The 21,999-nt window shown below is 35.9% G+C and overlaps 1 protein-coding gene across 1 annotated transcript; it reads left to right on the plus strand.

Moving 5' to 3' along the window:
- Positions 1–713: 713 nt before the first annotated feature.
- Positions 714–21,908, plus strand: cd4-1 (CD4-1 molecule). The gene is made up of 11 exons (XM_055047577.1): positions 714–786; positions 13,008–13,138; positions 17,477–17,539; positions 17,621–17,776; positions 17,903–18,058; positions 18,342–18,578; positions 18,656–19,018; positions 20,141–20,392; positions 20,533–20,633; positions 20,719–20,762; positions 21,240–21,908. The coding sequence occupies exons 2-11, from the start codon at positions 13,132–13,134 to the stop codon at positions 21,268–21,270; spliced, it is 1,410 nt and encodes a 469-aa protein (XP_054903552.1). The 5' UTR covers positions 714–786; positions 13,008–13,131; the 3' UTR covers positions 21,271–21,908.
- The last annotated feature ends 91 nt before the right edge of the window (positions 21,909–21,999 follow it).

The raw sequence follows: 21,999 nt of genomic DNA on the forward strand, positions 1-21,999 counted from the left end.
TGCAACACTTTGTTGGAGACGCAGTAAACTGGGCCTGTACTGGTTCCAAAGCTCTGAAAGTCCCACAACTGGTGCACTAAGACGCAGGTGTTGACCCCAGTGCAGATCTACATGCAATGAAACACCTGTTAAACACACACACACCAACAGCAGTGACATACTTACTAAAGAGTAAAAAGATAGTATCTTATGAGTTAAAATGCAATCTTGTTTTGTCAGCTGGTGGCTCCTTGTTGTTCCTGCTGCTTAATAATCCGAATGCCACAAGTAGTGGAGACGTACTCCAGTCCAAATTTAAGCCACATGGATAATTTCCGGTTGCCTTTTGCTCCTGTTGCTTTTAGCAAAGCTGCAAGAGCTGCACCCTGGTAAATATACAACCTCACACAGGTAAACAAAACACTTAACATTTACATAATACCTGGGTGAGACTGTCGATGTATTTTGGTGAAAACACAACTTACCTTCGAAGTTCTTCATGGAGTTTGACAGCTTAAATCCTTTGTTGAGGACATCTGAATAATTTTATAATTAATATTCCTGCAGTGACTGAAGAGTCATTGCTAACATGCCTGGGCAACTGGAAATGGTCTATGTTGCTAAAAAACACAAAAGTACTGAAACAGAAGTCAATGGCATACAGGCTGTTTGAATTTAATGTAGGGGATCCATTTGGCTGGTAGCAGAACGGATTGGATCATAGAGGTGTTTGACTTCCTGCGTGTCACAGCAGACAAGCTGCCAAATGTCAGAGCTGAACTCACTGCCGAACTGAGATCATCACCTGTGAGTAACTCCTAAATATTCCCTATTCACATGAAGCTTTATTAGAAAACAGTAGGCAAATTTAAAAATGACTTATTTCTGATAGAAGAGATAAAAGTCAGGCTTAAAATAGCAAAACGATCAAGTTGGGACGCGCGACCAGTGATGAACTCCTTAAGAGGGTAGAGAGTGTGAATACTTTGGTGTAACTTTGGCCTTTATTTCTTTTTTATTTCTCTCTGTGCAACAACTGATTTGTTTTTAGACAGATTCAGATGTGTTTGACCTCATAAAAGTGTCTCCATAACTAAAACATGTACAACAAGTACAAGGAATCAGTTGACAGTCTGTTTATTATCATTATCAGATAAAAAGACACAAAACAGTAAAGAAGTGGATCAAATTTTAGAGGGATTTCATATGTCACTGCTGTTCATCGCTGCACTTTTTAACAAACCTGAAACACCAACTTTAATCAGCGGCTTTCCCTCCCTGACATTAGTTTACGAGTGTTTCTATTTTCTTTCAAAGTTACGACAGCCAGAGAATTTCAAAATGTCAAAACCTACATGCCAAAAATAGATGCTCGTCTTTACATTGACAGATCAGAACTTATGCAGTTGGAACGCATATATTTTGCAATCACTGGATGAAAAGAATGCTAAATATGTGCTAATCCTACAGCAGCAGTTCAAACATGAGGGTGAAAATCTTCAGCACATTTGATTTAAAAGTACAGAAACCCTGGAGAGTGAAGCTCTTCTATGGACGTTTTGTTGACTTTTATCTCCAGCTGCTGCTAATCGATTGAAAACGCTGCTGATAATGTGAAACCTGACTGCTGTAACGTTGTTTAGTTTCTATTTGGAATAATAATTGTTCATCTGCATTTGAAAAAAACTGTTACTTGCCAACTAAATCCTGATCTGGGGGACACATTTACTGAAGAAAACTGCAGAATATTCATGTTTTTTTCTGAAGACAGAAGGTTATATAACTGATATAATCACCATAATGACATTCTTGACAAAACGTGTCTCTAATGGTTCCCCCTGGCTCGATGTGCAAAAGAAATGAGATTAGATATTATATACAGAGCATATTTTGTGTGATTTATGATACTAATAGGGTCATTAGATTCATGCAGCGCTTGTATGAGTGTCACTGTTGGGTTTTATCGTAAACACACTGCTGGTTTGGAGCTTCTCGTGCAGCGACAGTGAAGGTTTAATAAGAATAAATTGAATAAATCCCAGTATTCATGACCTCTGTGGGGAGAAAGCATCAGTGCGCCACGCAGGTCGAAGGCCTCATGAGCTGAAACTTTAAGCTGTTAACTGCAGGAGTTTGTTGCAAAGGCAAAATACGTTCCAGCTTTCACACATTCTGACAGAAAAGGAACAAGAGTTCAACTAAAGCCCTTAAACCTCCTGACAACATAAAACTACCATAAAGTCCAGTTTCTATTTTTCTGGCAGATATTTTGTCTTGGTGCGTCACAATAGCAGATTGTAAAACAACAAGGGGTTCCGTTAAGTCGAATCATGTTCATTTGGCGCCTGTGCTGCAAAATGAAGCATTTCTTCTATTAAAAGTGTGAAAATAACATGGGAGGCGTCAACCAAATCCACCCTTATATTGTTGATTTAGAGGACTGATGAGATTCATTGCACTGAAAAAATATTTTAAGAAATGAGGACTGCGACGGTGAAAAATAAAAGCCGATGCCTGCGTTGGTCAAGTTTTCTTTCCGTCAGATGTCTAAAAAAACCAGTGAGCAGAATAATCTGGATTTTTTTCTGTCTCGCTTCCTGGGATTTATAGAGCCTTGACACTTTTTAATTAAAAATGCAGAAACAATGCATGAATTCTGCTTTGTAATGCTCGTTTGTAAGGTTACAAATATCTATGAACGTATTGAGATGATTGTATAAAATAATACTAAAAAACATCCAGTTGCACGTCTGTTTCAATATTTCTTTTGTCTCTCATCTGTCATGTAAATAAAAGTCTGTATTTTACTTTACGACAAATCTGATCATAATCTATTTTATCTTGTATACTAAATAAACTCCCAGTATCTGTTACTGGGATTAGTGGGCATGTTGGTGCTATGGCTTTAAAAATAAAAGTAACTTTAAACTTTCCTTTCATGATTCATCAAATTAAAATAAAACCATTTTGAGTGTTTGGCATGATAATGGTGAAGGCATGTCTGCACTAAAATCTTCTTGTATTTTCAGAGTAGCTGCTCCTTTCATTCTCATCCAACTCTGAAAGTATAAACTCAAATTGCTTCATAAGTGCATAAAATCTATGAATTAGGATTCAGATCTTGCTTGTGCTCTCTTGTCTCTAGAGTGTTAGGTTTTGGATGAGGATTTAGGACGATAAAATGGATTAAATGGAGCTTATTTGAAGAACAATTGTCATTAAAAAGCTTTATTATGAGATATAGGCTTGTTATTAAAACCTCCAGTCTATTAAAATTAAAAGATAAATAAAATGCAGCATTTAATATAGTCATTTTTGCTTTTTCAAGACATGAGCGCATTTGTAAATGGAGACTCTTTCAGTCTATGAAAGCAAACTTTTGTTGCTTCACTTCTTTATTTGTGATCTGATCTGATATGTTGGGGAGTTTTTGTCTTTAGTTTTAGAAATGGACAAATCTCCTCAGTGACCCGTAAGGACTGCAGGTGGGTCAGATTAAATGCTGTAACAATAGTTGAGGTTAGGATTTAAACCATTTTAGACAGTGGCACATTTTTCTGCTGTGGACGAACATGTGTGTGTAATTTCCAAAATGCAGGAGAATATAATATACCGTAAGGAGAATAGGGCTTGTTATGTTTCTGTTCGCTGCAAACTAAACTGCTTCAAAAAGCCATTTGTTTGTTCCTCTATTGGTCTTTTTGTCAGTCTGAGGACATGTAATTGCAATATTTTATATTATATTACCACAAGGAGTCTTTGTACAAACTGTCTGAAGCTTTTTTAGTCCAGTACCAAGTATTTTGTATCATGTCTGCTGCAAGATTTTGTTTAAAGACAGAATAGATTCACTTTGGTTAAAAAAAGAAAAGTTATCGACTCTTTTTAGGAAATTACCTGTAAAGATAATGCTTGTTCTCTCACAGTCGTAAGAAGGGATTATGTGTTTTATGCGTGTGAAATAGCTTGATGGCCTGCGATAAAACTAAGATGGAGATTCTCTGCTTCATAATTTCAATGCTGTCCGAAAGGCATGTCTGTGATTGTGATGTTTTAGCATTTGTCTGCTGGCTGTGGGAAATCAGGATCACCAGATGGCTTTGTTGTCCTAAACTTCTGCTGTTTTGCTGATTTCTTTCACGTCCGTCCACTTATTGCACATAAACCTGAAAAGCAGAAGTTCTTGATAAACTCTTGGCTTTGTGATGAATTCAAGTGACTCAGTTTTTATTCTGCACCATTTTAAAGAACAAAAACACATTAAATTTCTCCATTTCCTCTTGCTGGATTTAATTCATCATTTCACCCAACGTTCATGTCTACTTTCGAGCCTTAATGTGCGTTTTTTTTCTTCTCTGCAGGCGATTACCAAGCTGTGTTTCCCTGTTATGAAAATATAACTGTCTATTCACTGGGGGTGTCCTCATATGAGACAATAGGATTCCCTTTTCATAGATTCATAATAACCTGCATTACTCAGTTCCCTTTTTCATTGTCTTTCACAAATGAACACACACACACACACACACACGTTCAGGCATTCAAAGCGAAACCGAAATTCATGAACTGGTGATTATCCCTCCTTCTTGTATTTCCATTTCAAGTTGTGTTTTCCATCAGGATCCGCTAATGTGATTTCACTTCACCATAAAACAGCCGTTGTTGTGCAGGAAACCCGAGCACAAATTTGTGTCACATTCATGTTGAGCGCAGAGAGCAGCGGTGCTGCAGGATGGGAGTTTTAGGCATTTTAAACAAGCTGCCAGCTGGGCCGGGCCTGCAGGTGCAAACTGAAGCCCTGCCAAAGGATTTAAACATTTTAAAACCTGAACTTTCTCGGTCTGTTCGGAGTCAAATGATCATGTGTTGAGGTGTTTTCCCTCCCTGTAAACTCCCCTCATGTGTCGCTGCAGGCCCACGTAGGTTTCACACGGCGAAATCACCCGAGTTCACTTTTAAGTAAACTCCAGATTGTGATCAGACTTCAGACTCTGCTTGAGGTAAAATTATTTTTGAGACCCTAAACTGATATTATCGAGACCCATATCTTAGTGGGTTACATGTTGGGTGTTAATGCTTCTCTAGGGGATGTGGTGCAAATGAAAGGAAATTGATGGTGAAACGGGTCTGTTGGCCTTCACGGTTTCACAGGTGTGTTTCAGGCCCCCAGCAGCAGAGCACCTGTCTGTCTGTGAGATAATCCTTTGATTCATGATCACGCTAATCGGAAACCTCTGCATGTTTAACCACATAGCATTAAAGCTGCCTTTTACATGAACTCTCCCAAAAGTCTTTACTCACTGAAGAAATACTCTAAATCTGAACTGGAGGCGCTTTTTAACATTTTGAAAGTGATAGAAGAGCTGCAGGTTTAACTATGACAACCTTTTTTATCCCGCTGTTTTACAAAAATTACACATTCAGAAAAATCTCTATTTGTTTTAACTGTTGCTTCTTCTTTCACTGCAAAAACATCTTACCAAGTATTTTGTTCTACTTTGTAATGTAAATATCTCAGCACATTTGAAATGAAACAAAACTAACGTACAATTATCTTTTTAGTAAAGGAGGTTATTTTGATTCAATAATTCCTTAATATCGATGAAAAAAAAATTAGCTATAATATATCCCAGCGGAACCAGATATTTTGACTTTTAGCGAGTTCTTTTTCGTCAATATTAAGAAATGATTGACTTAAACAAACTCCTGCATTTTGTCGTAAAGTAACTTGTAAGTTAGTTTTGTCTATTTGCAGTAGAAAATAATGCACATATAGGAAATACTTGTAATATTTAGTGTTTATGCAGTGAATCCTCAGATGGTTTATGGCTTTAAGAAAAATTATTCTCCTGAGCTGAAATGTTTGAAAACGCTTCAGGTTGGTTGCAGTATGGATGGATATAACGCGTCTCCTGTGGATTTAGTAATATTTGTGTAGCAGATTAAATGCGCCGCCTTTGAACTGTTGAGTGGAAAATTACATTTTCATCTTTACTTGTTTAAGCATTTGCTCTATTTCTGCCTGTAACGTCAACATCACTAAAACTGCAAACCACTCTGAGTCTCTTTAGTGTGCAACATGAAGAATAAAAGCTTTGTGTATAAACAAGCAAATAAAAAAGTATTCATTAGGAGGATGAAGGTTGGAGCTTTAATTACTTTTTTATTTGCGGATGTTAAGGGACGAATCGACTTGCTCTGCAGATGCATTGCTCTCCATCTTCTCTAATATAAAGTGTAATTACTCTGACACAATGAGAGAAAGAAAAAAGGACATCTTTTTTACATGAAATTGACATATTCCCAGTTTCTGCAGCTGTGAATTTGTGGACACGGAACTTTGAGATCGTCCAAATGAAGGACAAAAGCTACACAGATGAAGTTTTTATTTTGATCAACTTTTACTTCCTATAAAAGAACAAAACCTTTAAGATCATTGCACATCTGTGAGGGAACATACACACAAAACAAACATATATTTATATATAAGTTCACAAAAAAAGCCCTGTTCTGATAACGCCGACAAATGGTTTGGTGGGTCTGGTTGCCCAACAGTGTCACAGCAGATTTCTTCTACAAAAAGTGATAAAAGTGTTAAATTCCTCCTGCTTGATTGATAATATTTACCAAGTAAACACACAATAATCCACATCTGTTTCGGATCGGAGCTCATCATCGACGAGAAATCAACAAATACCCGTAGAAACCTGCAAGAAGCAGCTCAGAAATACAGAGATATGAGCTACTTTCAGACTTCTTTAATTAATTATGAAGAAGTATTTTTTATCACATTGCAAATCAGTTTTCTGCTTACATTCCCCCAGATTTGATGCACCTTTTACTTTGCTCTAGTATCTTTTAAGAGATGCTCATCTAATTTCTCATCAGAAACAAATTTCTTGAAGGAATAAAAATGAAATGAAATAAAAAATCTGCAGGGGACGTGAAAGGTTTTGGGTTTGAATGCAGCTATAAAAGTACAGTTTGTAACTCTGCTGCATTCTTTCTCTGCTTTGCAGTCGTTCGCCAGATTAAAGGAACATTTTGAAAATAACCTTTAAGGAGTTATGTAAACATACATTTAATTAAGACCAAAGTTTTGTATTGAAAATATTGTTTATATTGGTCTGATGTAGGATTCTAATCTAGAACAAGATTTCATTCGCTTTAAACAGAAAATCATTATAATTTAGAGAGTAATTTGAGAAAAAAGATTTCAGTTACTGAAATAAATCAATATTCTGATTATTGAGTATGTCTGTATGCAGTGAGATATACGGTTCATGGAGGATAGAAGGGAAACATTTCAAAACAAAAAGACAAAAATGCTTTTGAGGAATGATAGAATGCGTTTTCCTGCTACGAGTGACGCTTATGCTCCATTTAGATGATAAAATACGACTCAAATTAGAAAGAAGTTTCTGATACAGGGGTAGAAAGTGATGTACAAAATAAGTTTAACTATTTGTTCACTGTTTAATTTAGTCCAATGGTGGAAAAGCCCAATATATATATATTTTATAGCAGACTGATTATTAAGTAAGGCAGAATATTAATGAAACCATAGTTTGTTTTAACCCCATATTTTTACATGCATTGTTCATCTTCAAATGCATTTTGTTTAAAACACCTGAAGCTTTGTTTACTTTTAATGTGTAACCAATCAATAAAATACCAACACTAAAAATAAAAATTCAGTGATTTTTTAACTTATTTTTCCAGACATGACAGTTTTTGTTTCTATTTCAGCAGCCATATTATAATTTATTCGTGAGTTGGCACAACAAGATGAACACATATCTTGATTATTTACAGGAACATAGCAGCAATTTTTGATTTCACAAACAGTAAATGATACAGACAGAGCAGAATGTAGGCAGAGCAAGTTTTCCATGGCAGACTAACGTCATCAATAACCTCTGTGATCATTAGCCAATCGCAGATCAAATGGTAGACAGCAGGTTTCTGTCCTAACCACAGTGCATGTATGAAGCTGGAGATGCAACGTGCCTCGCTGAGGAGAATACCTTCAACGTGAAACCATTTTAAACGACTGAACTGATGAACCTGTGTGTGAAGGTTGAACTCAACCGTCTGGAGATTCATACAAGAACAAAACTTTTAGTGTTTTTTGTGATTTCAGTGACGACGAGTTTTTTTTTTCCTCAAAACTCACAGATTGACTAAATTCACTGTGGAATCAGATTTTTTCTTCAGTAAACTGAAGCTTATTTTTCTCTAGACGATTAGATTTGAGGCTTTACTTTGACTCTTCCTTCCTTTGAGCTTATTTCTGTTGTTACTAACCTTTTCTATCAAACTGTAAACTTTAGTGTGTTTTTTGGAAGGGGTTATATTTTAGACCATCGTCAAGTTGAAGATAATTGTGAAACGGGAGATAATGGATGAATTGTTTTCAACAATTTTACAAATGTTGAAAACAATTTATCGCTAAACACGAGAAAACATGTTACAATCTGCCAAACATTGAGCCAGGAGCCGAAGTTCAGCCTCCAGTAGAACAACAACAACCATAAAAACACGGCAGAGACACAATGGAACGATTTACTTTAGATATAGTGGCCCAGTCAAAGTTCAGGCCAAAATTTAAGTGAGACTCTGGAGAAGATCCCCAGATATCTCCATGAGAATTGGCTATTTTATGAAGAAGAATTGCAAAACAAGGAGATTGAGTCGCTAAATACAAATTCACATTACGCTTTTTGAAACACTGTACGGCTGCTTACCACTGTAATCTGATTTACTGTAATCCTGTTTGCGTTATAAACTACTCTGTATGTCAAAAACAAGGAGCCTGTATTTCCATTCTGACGAAGTGATCACAGATCAGCCTACTAACCAAAAATAACATCACAGATGAAGAAGAAATGAGTGGGAGAGACCGTCCTCATCCCCTGTTTCACAATGTTGAGGTTTCAAAAAAGCTTGAATGAAGTTCCCCTCCATCAGCTAAAACACGAAAATGTTTTCAGTCACTGAGACGAATGTCACTTGTTTTTCATTTTCTTTTCCACTGACATTTTGTGTATTGACGCATCTGAAGTGCTGCAGAGAATGAAACATTTCGCTCTTTTCCACTGGGCCTCAAACAGCCACCGTTTGTTTATTTGTTTCAATTAGCTTTAAGCTAAAATGGTTATTCTGAATGCAGAAAAGCTGAGATCGATCGCAGAGGGAAACCCTGAGAAGGAGAACACGGGGGATGAGCAGAGTGAAAGATGTGAATCATCCCTTGTTTCTTGATCGTGGCCCACACCGGGTCTTTCTTTCTTTCGGTCATGACACGTTGTGATACACGCTCCCTCGTTAGGTGAGTGACTAACGAGGGAGTCCTCACTTTCAGGTGTTTTCCATCAAAATCACAAATCGACAGAGAGGAACGCCGCGCTCGGCCCGCAGCGTTTTTAAACAGATTCACGTCCAGAACTTCTCTAAAGGCGGCTTATTATTTACAGGAGACGTGTTTCTAACCTGCAGGTTTCGTCGTGCAGAGGAAGCGACATTTTCATTTACGAGCCCAGAGGGAACAGAAGCAGGTGTGACGCCTTCATGAAGGCAGTACAGAGGCAAGCACAGAAACCTCAGAGAGACACATGAGACGTGTATGAGATGTTTGTTTTGTCCTTGTTGTGGTTCCTGTCTCCAAACCACCTCAGCAGTGTGTTTCTGAAGCACCCGGCCCACCGATCTGATAACTGCAGCTGCCTAAGTGAAAATTTACTCTATAACGGGATTAAAGGTGTGAAATGCATCTGTTTTTTTTTAATGTTTCTCCTTTTTCAGGTGTCTAAGCAGATTTGAAGCCGTTAGTTTGGGAAATAATATAGAAAAAGAACAAATGTTTGTGTGCAGCTTCACTTATATTTGAGAAACTAAAGTTTTAACGGGTGATTTTCACACAAACTCATGTCTCAAACAGAAACATATGTTTATAAAAATCCTCTCGACATTTTAGGAACGCACCCATCTGGCTTCTTTGTCTGCTGCCGATCGGTTTTCTTTGAGATTTTCCATTTAAAAGGCCGTAACATATAAAAGATAAAGAATATTCCAGTTAATCCTCTGGCTGCTCTCAGTTTGTTTTTCAACAAAAAGACAAATCAGAAACTTCTTATGGAGGCTGTAATGTTTTGACAATTTAGCGGATTAGCATGTTCATCAATTATTATTCCACTTTATTGTTCCTTTTACTTCACCAAAACTCTTGAATCAAATTACTGAGTTTCATCCTCCTCATTCACATCTGCAGAGAACCATCTGTTCACATCTGTTCCTGAACAGTTCACTTGATTCTAGATGAATCTGAACGTTACAGGACTGTAGAGCTGGAGGACTGGACTTCAGCATCCAAGCACATTTCTCTGACCTTTATCTGATATTTACTTAATTCATTTAAAGTGTATGTTGGTTGTTGTATTTAAGCATAATAATGGGAATAAGTCTTATTTTTATGCATTCAGTGAATTAAAAAGAATCAGATTTTTCAGTATTTGATCTTCCCGATCAAAGGAAACTGGATGATTCTGGTGTCTCTTTCTAGAGTCTGCATGAGGTTGAACTTAGACGAAACTAAGGAAAGACATGAATCCTGTCTTTTCTGCACTGCGATGGACTCAGATGGACACATTTTAATTTTTAACGAGAAGCTTTTCAGACATGATGCAGAAAATGTTAAATGTTCTTTATCCCCAAGACTTCACCTTTTTTAACCAAATATTTTCATGTTCATTTTAATTTCCAAGTTAGCTGGACTTGGCTCCCCATTCAGTAAGTTTAACAAAAAGCAGAGTTTTTGATAAAAGACTGAATCAGATTGCGTTTGTTTTTTTGTGAAGATAAACAGTAGTTTTGGATGCAGCGTCATTATTCTGAGCTGATCTTTAACTTCAAGTCCTTCAATAGTTTCTCAGATAGAAAGTAATTGATTTTACACAGAAGATTTTTACTTTAAATTTCAGAAACAATTAAATTGAACATAGATTTTTACAAAAAAAACACAAGTCTCTACAAAAGTTAATAATTTGTTTAATTTTATTTTTAAATGCTAAAGTTGGGCTTTGATAAACTGTTTCCAAATGATTATCTTTACATGTTTTAAACTAAAATATTATGTTTTTTCATATGTGAAAACAGCGAAACGTTCCACTGATAGACTTGTGTCCACGGCTCATTTTAATCATCGTTCAGTCAGAGGTTAAATTTGTTCATGAAGGCATAAAGCAAACATGAGAAAAACATACTATCTTTCTTTCCTATTTAATGAATTGAAAAAATAAACAATGAAACGAGTTATGAAGAGTCAGAGACTAAAAATAAAACTCGGTGCAAAAGATAAACTTTGAATTTAGTTCACAATTGTAAGAAACAAACAACCGCTACTAAACATAAAGTGAAATGTTTCATTTCACCAGTTTATTCTCAATGAAAGTCAGAGAGAGCAGAAAAGGAGCAATATGTGTTTTCTAGTCTGAAAAAAACTTTGGCCATCTGAAAGCTTTGAATAGCAGAAAATAATGAAAAAGGTGAATGTTGGAGTAAAACCGCCAACAAGCTTCCACTGGGCAGGAATAAAACGCAATTAGACGACCAAACTCAGCCACAGGCATCAACTATTCTGATATTATTAAAGTCCATCTTGATGGATTCCTATAGCGGGCTTTAAACTGCTTCAAACTTAAAATGAGCTCATATGAATTATTTAAATGGTCATTTCTTACAGTTATCAGAGCCACGTTATTGACGGCGACAGACTGACAAGTTTTCAAAAACCAGATTCAGGCGGACAAGTTTCAGTCCTTATCTTAACGTTCAACGCGGTTCTTCGAGCAAATAATGTTTCGTGTGAAGAATTTTGAATTATTGGTCCAAATTACAATGAGATGATTTACATTTTGATAACATAGAGCTGGATTTTTAACGCTTCACTGAAAGCTGCAGATTCAACAATGAAAAAGGGCAGAAACAGAAACTATTGCCTTTTGTTTATACAAAGACAAAACGTCTAAACAGGTTAAAGTTGATCAAATGGACTAACAAAGTTCTGCTTTATTTATTTTGGACTAAATGGGATAATTGAGTTAAAAAGAGGAGCTTGACCCGAAGTAGTCACATGTCCGTAAATGTTCAGTGTTTTGACTTACAAAAGTTTCTTTTTGGGATTATTTCAGTTTGTGTGGAAACGCAGATTTTTGAGATTTTAAATGAGCAAGAAGATATGGACATACTGAATCCTCCAAATCCAAAGAAACCCTCGTTCCAGCTCTTGTTCCTCGTTCCTCATCGATTTGTTGTGCTGCTAAGAAGCTTTGGACTCAGGCATTAAAAATGTTCAATCTAAGAACCTGTGGCCACCACATGGATCAGCGCTTCATAAACCGAGGCTCCTGTCCTCGAAGCGGTTGTCCTCGGTTCGATTCCCGGCCCTGGGCCACTTTCTGCATGTTTTCCACTTCTCTCTGTTTGCCCTTCCTCTTCTCAACTTGCTGTTAAAACAGGGCCACTAAAATCCTTTAAAAAGAGCAAAAAACACTAAAAAAAAACGTGATAAACTCTGTTCTTGTGATTTGACGGGTTGGAATCTGAAAACAGGCGCCGAGGTCGATCGTAAACCTCTGAGATGGAATTAGTTCATTTTTGCTAGATATTAAATTATGTAGATTATACTAAATACAATTAACTGGTCTCCAGTTATGTGTTTTTTTTTAACATATCATGTCTGTCAGTGAAAAAATACAATAGACTTTTTATTAAATATTTTGGACAGTAATTGTAAAAAATATATAATATTGATTTAAAACGGCATCTTCTCACAACCCGAAAAATGAGTTTTGTGTTTCTAAGCTATAATTGATGCTGGAAATTCTTGTCACAAATAGATGGAAACAGTTTTAGGCTAAAAAAACAGTATTTTTTATGCAGATGTGTCTCTTTTTTTTCTCTGCAGCAACCAATAAGAGGTCATTATTTTGATTCCGGTTTTAATGAACAACTGTGTGTCTTTCTTTCAGACCAATCGCTGCTGTGGGAGGTGCAACGGATCTTAAAAACACGGCTCGCTAGATAAATACAAAGCATTTCCGCCTGACTCCGGATCACCGTCTACAGCGGATCACCCTGAACTTGACATTTGAAATGGGTTGTAAGTATAAACTTTTTCTAAATGTACATAGTTACACATTTACATTTATTTTTAAAACACATGAATTGCTCCTAACATATTTATTAAACAGTGACACCTTTTCTGAACAATGATTTTAAGTGTTTTGCCCCACAGGCCCACTGAGGCCTCACCAGCAGACATTTCCTATTTTATTTGTATAAATTTATTTTGTGTTTATTTGTATCAGAGGATATAAATGCCATGTTTATTCACTGACGCAAAGTTTATTCTCTACATATTTGATAAGTTGCAACATCAACACAAAATGTCGAGTGTAAAAGGAACACAAGCTGATAGATATGTAATCATGGTGAAAGTAATTTAAAACTTAAAAGTTTATATTTCAACATTTTCTTTAGTAAATCCCTTTCTGTGTATTTTTTTTAAAGAAACTATAAATAAAATTTACATTCCTGAGAGTACAGGACAACTGACCGCTACGATGAGCGCGACTCATACTCTGTTTAAATTACATGCAATTTGCAAACTATAATGTTAAAATGCATATAAATATCTACACACATAAAGATTTTCAATGTTCGATTATACATAAAGTGATACAATAGGCACAGAAATTATAGCGATAAACAATCAGTTTGTGTAAAATAAGTTACAGTAGTAAACATATTTATAACCTGACTCCACTGTAACATTCACCTCTTTTACTTAATTTTCTATTAAGTAAAAGAGGTAAATGTATTTTCATAATATGTAACAACTACATATTCCAGAAACTCTATATAGCGTAAAACTGAAGGCGCAATTCAGGAAAACTAATTTCATATTTGAAAATATGAAGTGAAATTTGCCTGTTTAACCAGACTGGACAGCAAGTATTGAGAATATTTTCTGTTTTCTGTCATTGTCAGAGAATAAAAAAGGCACTTTGCCTCAAATTTCCTCAAATACAAGAAAGAGGCAATTAAAAAAAGAACAAAATCACAGAACTCCTCAGGAAAGACTGAACCTCCGTCTGTCCAGTGTTTATAACTTCCTGCCCTGTTCGGCCCTCATTTCGCCCTTCCCTCCTCTTCATCAGTGGAGCTGGAGCTTCATCCTGCTACAGATACAATCATGGTGGTTTCTGGGTTAAACTTCCACAGGTGCAAAGACTTTGAACGTCTCCTCATCATCTGTGTCACTCTGCATCCATGTATCACACTCTTACAGATCAGCTGTAACAAACACTGAATCATCATTCCTTTCTCAGTCCAAACCTGATACTTTCTACTCTTTAGGCATTCAAACTTTATCATAGAGACACATGGATAGTATCGCTATCGGAACAAACACAGAAATGTGTTTGACATGGTGCTGATAGCGATCCAAGTCACCCATGATTATGCATTTGCCAGTTATTTGAGTTTAATACGACGCTAAAAGTAATAATGTTATGTGCAAAATTATTATTCTTAATATTTAATGTGTTGTTTTTTATTTTACCTCCTTTCTTCTTCTGGCTGCAAGTCGCATTATGTTTCTGAGTGGCGCAGTCAGGATCCACGCTTCAAACTAACGTAGAACCTGTTAAAGGAGCGAAAGATTAGGGTGATGGCAAGGAGGCCGTCCATCCTCGGAGTAGAAGCTCATAATCAAAGCTAAATTTACAAAATAATACTGGAAACATCTAATCAAATGGCCAGCAATTATAAGAAGCTGCAACGCATACAAAGCTTTTCATTGATAACTTAGTGTAGTTTAAATAATTTATGACAAGTTGTTTTTATAAATCTAAATAAATAAGATTAATGATTATTTTTAAAATTTCTAGTTTTTCCTTTTATACCAATCTATTATATTTTATAAAGATGTTCTTATCTCATTTACAGTAAGAAACAAACTTCCTGGTTGAATGAGAATCACTTTAAATCTAAGAGAAAGTCACATGACTCAGACAGGGAGCAGCAGCGGCCATTACAGTCTCTGTTCCACTAAAGAAACCACTAAAGAAACGAGACTAACGACTTCTTTACCATTCTATATTTATTGAACATACCATTGTTTATTTTTATAATAAGGTTGAGGCCCATTTAAAACAAAATTTGGCACATTTATAAGAATTTAAGGATGAAAATGTCTAGAGGGCTGTTCAAACTGTGGTTCGTGGGCCATTTGTGGTTCTTGACATAATTTTTTTTAGCCCACGATTAAAAATCAAGAATTCCAAAAATTGAGCCAACAAGTTAAAAAATAATTGATGACCCCCTAAAAAATGGGAAATTATAAGTTTTTTTCTTAACAAGGTAAGAGTTTTTATGTTTTGGGTCTCTAATTATTTACAGGTTTCAATATTATTATTTTTTGTTTATTGTAGAGTAGGTAAAACGACAAACAAAAAACTATAATATATATATATATATATATATATATATATATATATATATATTTATTTTTTGCATTTTTATTTCTTGTTTAAATTTGCCAATTTTGGCCGCGATGCAAAAAAGCTTTGACATCGCAAAGATCAACACAGAGCATCTCATAACAGTTGAATTTCTTATGTTCAGTAACATCATAGTAATCATCATCTCTTAAATTATTCAAAATTTATTTCAAACAATTTGTGCCATTTATTTTAAGTGATTTTGTGTAATTGGTGGGTTTCAAAGAGCTTCACAGTCTTCATAATCTGGATGAAAAATCTGCAATAAATAATTTGTAAAGTAGATAATAAAGGAAAAAAAAGTATTTTATTGCTAACGTGTAAAAAGAGGTAGATATTTTTTAAGTAACCTGTTTCTCTACAGGAATGACAGTTGTAGGAGAAAATGCCACATTTTTCTTAATATAACAATTCAATTAAAAAAATAGTTCCGTTGTCATTATTTTATGTTCGCTGTAGTTTATATATTTGTATTTAATGTCTGTACGCTGTGAGTGCTTGAAAAGCCAAGTCAAATTCCTTGTTTGTGCACACAATGCAAATCTGATTTGATTCTGATTATTTAAAACAGTATTTTGAACAGAACTCAGAGGATAAAAGAGAAATGAAAGTGAGATGAAGCAGTAAAACAGGCACAAAAGGATAAACATGTACCTTAAACCACAGTCTGTGTTCGCTGCTGGTGCTGTGGTCTCTCTTTTTTCTCCCTTTAAGCGCGGAGAGATCCGTCTTTCGTGGAACAGGAGAGGAAGAGAGGGGGTGTGAGAGGCAGAGGGGAGGGGAGAACTGGGATAACAATCTGCACCTTAACTAAATCAAGTCCCACCACAACCCAGCGAACGCGCTCCGAGTTTCTCTTCCTCCTCGACGTTTGCCTGCTTGTTTGAATCCAAAGCCCACCACAGGCCGCCTACTCTCAGCTCTCTGAACCTTTCCTCTTTTATCTTCTGAAAATCTCTCTAAATCTGAGACCACCACAACCCCAGGGCTGCTTCCGCTTAAATCCTTTCACCTCTTCTCCAAAATCTAATACTGAAGCAATTTAAATGTTAAAACAGGATAATTCCACCAAATAAAGCTGTAAATTTAAAAGATCCTTCCAGAAATTGTGTTGAAATATTAACTAATTTTTTATTACTTTAATTCAAAAATTGGATTTCTCTTTCTTCCAGAGTCATGAGTTAAGACAATAAATTATAAATGGTGACAAATTACAGTATTTTCAAAATACAAGGCCCACAGCATAACTCCTTTAAACTAGAGCGAAAAAAGTCATGTGAGCTAAAATGGTTTGTTTTGATATAATAAGACTCTTTAATGCCGCCATTCTGGAATTTAGGAATTTATTTAAGGATAAATCAAAAAGGTTGCTGGTGTTCCACAAGGCTCAATGTTTGGATCACTGTGTTTTCAACCATAAATAGGTTTGTTTAAATGTATAAACTCTAATTTATGGCAATGTAGAAATTTCTGTGTGCATATTTCTATCTTTATTCTTGTCTATTTTTAATATACAGACCCTGTTAATAAATTAGAAAATTATCGGAAATAGTATTCTAATAAAAGATTGGTAAAGGTAAAGATTTTATAATCTTTCCCATTAAGAGAAACACATGATATAGATTAATCTTTACACAATTTTCAGTCTTTACTTTTGTATTATGATGATTTTTCACTGACAGTTAATGAAAACTTGATCGTTAGAATTAGAATATTTCATCAGACTTGTAGAAATACATTTTATAAAACAGAAATGTGAGTTTAATGAAAAGTATTTGCATCAGAAAGCATGTTCTTACTTACTGAATGTGACTGTATATCATGACTTCACTCTTGAAATAAGAAAATATCTTGCTGTCTTAATTTGTGGATTAATTTTCTTCAAAAATCATTAATAATTTATTCACTACAATTCATTTTCTTACTGTTTTCAGGCACCAAAATGGAGAACCTGCTTCAGTTCTTTGTCTGTCTCATCATTGTCCTCAAAACGATTGGTAAGAAACACCAAATGCAGACTTTTTAGAAGAAGGTATTTTGGTTTTACATATCAACACTTAATATTATTTCACTTTTAGTGGCTGATGAAGTGATTTATCTGCGAGTTGGACAGAGGGTTGAACTGAATTCTGGAGATCTTCCCTCAAATTATTATATGCGCTGGTACTTTGGAAACGAGGATGGGCTTGAGCTTGCTGACGCTTCATATTTGAGTAGAAAACAAGTTAATATAGGTAAGCAAATAATTAGAAATGGAAACTTACTATCTTTTTGGAGTTTACCAATAAAGGCAATATTAATACTTGTTGTAATTTATGGTGCTTTTGACATTATTTTGTTTTCAATCAATTTTGCATCAGATTCCGGTGAAATCTGGAAAAGCAGGTTGTCCTTCTCTGCCAATAATCTGGCCATCAATAACATTCAAGAGGAAAACTTTGGAACCATCATCTGCAGAGTGAAAGATGGTATTAATCTACTTCGCACATTAAAATTTCACCTGATCAAAGTCATGGGTAAGAAAAAATTATGAATGTTTTGTATTTTAACCACAACACATTTAACTTTAACATGGCAAAATATATGGACAATGTTTTCAATGTCTTAGTCAGAGTTGAAGTATTGACCTAAACCTTTTACTTTATCTGATCAATTTTTTTTATAGCTTTTTAGATTTTTCACTTCCAAGAAAATCTCCAAAATCACTAAAATGAAGCTCAAATATTCCTTATTGAAATTTTTCTTTTTAATATCTCAAATTCACATCTCTGCATCTATGCATTGTGTTTTTTATGTTAGTGAGTCTGGAGGAACAACGACCATTCCTGATCCCTGGAGATCGTCTGTCTCTGAACTGCAAAGCTGACACTAAAATAAAACACTTAGTTTCTTGGCTAAATCCAGCGGGCAACAGAGTACCTGTTCTCCAAGGATCAGTCAGAAAGAAAGCTGAAACCCAAGACAATGGAGAGTGGACGTGTGTTGTGACAGATAACGGAAAAAAGAGCAGTTTCAAATTTTTTGTTTCTGTTGTTGGTGAGTTATTGATTGTGAACACAGATTACTGCATGCTGGAAAAAAGTTTTCATTTTTTTACGGTTTTTCTGTTTCAGACTTCTCCTCTGCATCCAAATATGTCTACACATCTACAAACCTCCCTCTTAGCATTCCTTTTTGGATCACTCCCAAAGAGTTTGTGCAAAACATACTGTCCAGTGTTGAGACAGTCGAGTGGCTCTTCACCCCGAAAACATCTTCCACTCAACAGACTATCATCTCCTTCTCATTAAGGAATGGACAGATAAAACAGGAGGATGCAGCCGGAGAACTGAGCTATAAGAACTTCACAGCTGGTGGAAATTTCTCCTTGCACAGAAATCTGGCCAGGGCAGAAGACAGAGGGACCTACAACTGCTCCATCACATTTACAAATGGCTTCGTGCTCAGCAGGATTCTGGTTGTAGAGGTGCTGGAAAGTAAGTGAAAACAAAACTTCAGCTGGTTTATGTCACATGTTTGCAACACACATGTTCTTTCACCAGCTGCATTTCTGTTAGCCATAAAATTTGAAAGTATGAAAATAAATTATTTTTATGTAAACAATTTCTAAAAGAAAAATCTGGTTTTGCTTCACGATGAGGTGGATTTTCAGTCATATAGAAATAGATGTATTGCAGTTTCAATTGCAAAACTGCAATTGAAACAATTTTTTCGCATCACGAGTCACATGATCAGCAGCCAGATGTTACTACTGGTGAAAACAACGAAGACAACAGGAAGTAGTAGATGAAGGATATTTTTGTTTTTTTTCTGTCAATGTCCAGCTCACAACATTGCACAGTTTATAAAAAGTTGTGTGACATTTGAACATGTTGAACAAATAGCTCTTCTGTAAAATTGCACACTAATCTTCCAAAACGTTGTTTACGTAGCCGCTCCCAACGTCTCCTCTGATGAATGATGAGCGCTAACGCCATGCCTGAATTATAAATCTATCTCATGTAGCATAATTTTTAATGATTTATTGCCTGAACAACGTCCGATTTTAAAATTATTTTTTATTCAATGGAAACACTGCGATTGCAAAAAATGGGTTTTTAGCAAAATATCGACACGGATTTCCACACATTTGTAATTTAAACACAGCTACTTTTTGTTTTCTCCAGGCAGTTAAAATATACATAAATTAGTTTGGAACTAAAATCTGTAAATAATTGTTTTGAATTGTTAAGATTACATTGGTAACTTTTAGACCTTCCCATTGACTTATTAAAAGCTCACCTTGGTGGAGGATGGTGTCCGGTGTGACAACAGGATGTTTTTTAAAACAATTTTTTGATGACTTTTTGACCTAGGAAGATTAGATAAATTAACTTTCATTTTTATAAAGGTCGTAAGAAACTTTTAGTTGCTGTTTTGTCTAACAGTTTTTCAAAGAATCAAGCTGGAAATGCGTGAAAGAAACAAACCACCTGTTGCCACTCACATCCTTGGAAAAATTTTGGTTTAGGAACTCAGAAGGCCGTGACAGATTTGTTTTTCAGTGAGTTTTCTGCTTTGAAATGAAAGACAAAATCTACTTGTTCTTTGTTCTCCAGTCATCCCCTCCCCAGGAACAGAGTTAATTTCAGGCCACCACCTGAACCTGTCCTGCTCCATCAGCGGTCTTCTGGAAACTGGTGTCACGGTGAAATGGGTCCCCCCTGATACATCATCCTTCGCAAAAGCCGATATTTCGTCCGGTCACCTCATCATCCCCAGAGTGGGAACGGAGGACTCTGGAAACTGGAGGTGTGATCTGAGGCAGAACACGACGACGCTGACGTCAGCTGTGATAGCTCTGAAGATCGGTGAGCACAGGAAGCGAGAGGAGGGCAGGAAATATGACATGGTGGTGAACCTGCGGCCGCTTGAAGGCAGAAACCTGGTTGAACTTGTCATTTTCTCTACTGTAAACTGTTTGACGACTCTGTCTCTCTGTTCTCCACAGATCCCATTCTCACTGTGTGGATGATAGTGACCATTTGCGGCGCTGGAGTCATCCTGATCCTCCTCCTTGTTCTAGCTTTCATCCTCTGGAGGCGCAGACAGGTACATTAAACTCTTCTCATTTTCATTTGGATCAAACATGGATGTTTTCTCACTGCCTGTCTTTCTTTTTTGTAACTAACATCAGCGGAAGATGAGACAGCTCAGGCATCGACTCTGCAAGTGCGCAAAGTAAGCCATACTCATTTCCTGGATTGACAGGATGGCCCGCATTGATACATTTACACACATGTAACTGAAGTTTTAAAGGTGACCTGTTATGCTTCCTTGAACAGGTTAGGATTGATCCACAAAACATGTTCATTACGAAATAATTTTGAACTTCTTTCAGATACAGATGTTTTAGGGTGTCTTGTCACTTTAAATCCAAATAAGGTGCTGCTGACCACGCCCCCAAGCTCAACGTTTACACTCAGACATAAAAATGGCTTCAACATTCAACGAGCACAGTGCCCGTTGAATGTGACACAATTGAGAGGTTTTTGAAACGGCTCATTTTCCAGACACCAAACAACATTGGGTTGTTTTTTAGAAGCAGTCAAAACCCAAAAGGAAGTTAAAATTTTACACAGTAGATCATCTTTAGGAATCAGGAACATTTGTGTCTCTTTTCTTTAACAAAGCATTTTTCTTTTGTTTGTTTTTCAGCCCAAAGCCAAAAGGTTTCTACAAGGCCTGAGAGTCGGGACGTTCACAGCAGGAGATCAGGGCGTCATGCAAACTATTCTGTCCCAAACGGACTGTCATCGTTTCCGAACTGGGCGAACTCTCTTTTATGTGTTGAAGGACAGACAGTAGATGTTGCTAAAATGAAAAAAGAGAGGAAACAAATGTAAAAATTGTACATATCAACTTTTTCTTACCTTTTTTTGATTGTTTTTTACTGATAATGGTCATTTCAACCAGATTGGATATTTGCTGTTTTTGACTTTGCATCTCTTAATGAAACAAGTCAGCTTGGAAACAGTTTTAACTACTTTTTAAAAATGTGACTGGTAATTGAAATATATCAACCAGAGACCAATGCTTGCTACTTGCTACCATATAGATTAGTGATTCTTTGGAGATTATATTTGCTTTTCTGTAATGACTGGCAGTTCACAGTCATCACCATTAATTGCTCCCCGATCTTAACTCCTGACAGCCTTACTGATGTTGACATGCTGTCTTTCTACTGTTTCCAATTTTAATTTATATCAACTGTTTTACTCTTACCTTATTAGGGTCAGGATCATTTTGGAGTCAGAAATTTGTACTTAAAATGTGACATATCTGTAATATTGTGAATTTATTATTGTAGAAACACAGTTTTTTATTGTAATTGTATTATTGTGATGTAATGTGTATTTGCAATCACATTTTATTATCTGTTCATGATATAGTTATCCATTTATGTAAAAAAAAATAC

The sequence above is a fragment of the Poeciliopsis prolifica genome, unplaced genomic scaffold (assembly GCF_027474105.1).
Source record: "Poeciliopsis prolifica strain line A6 unplaced genomic scaffold, Auburn_PproV2 SCAFFOLD026, whole genome shotgun sequence".
Lineage (NCBI taxonomy): Eukaryota > Metazoa > Chordata > Actinopteri > Cyprinodontiformes > Poeciliidae > Poeciliopsis > Poeciliopsis prolifica.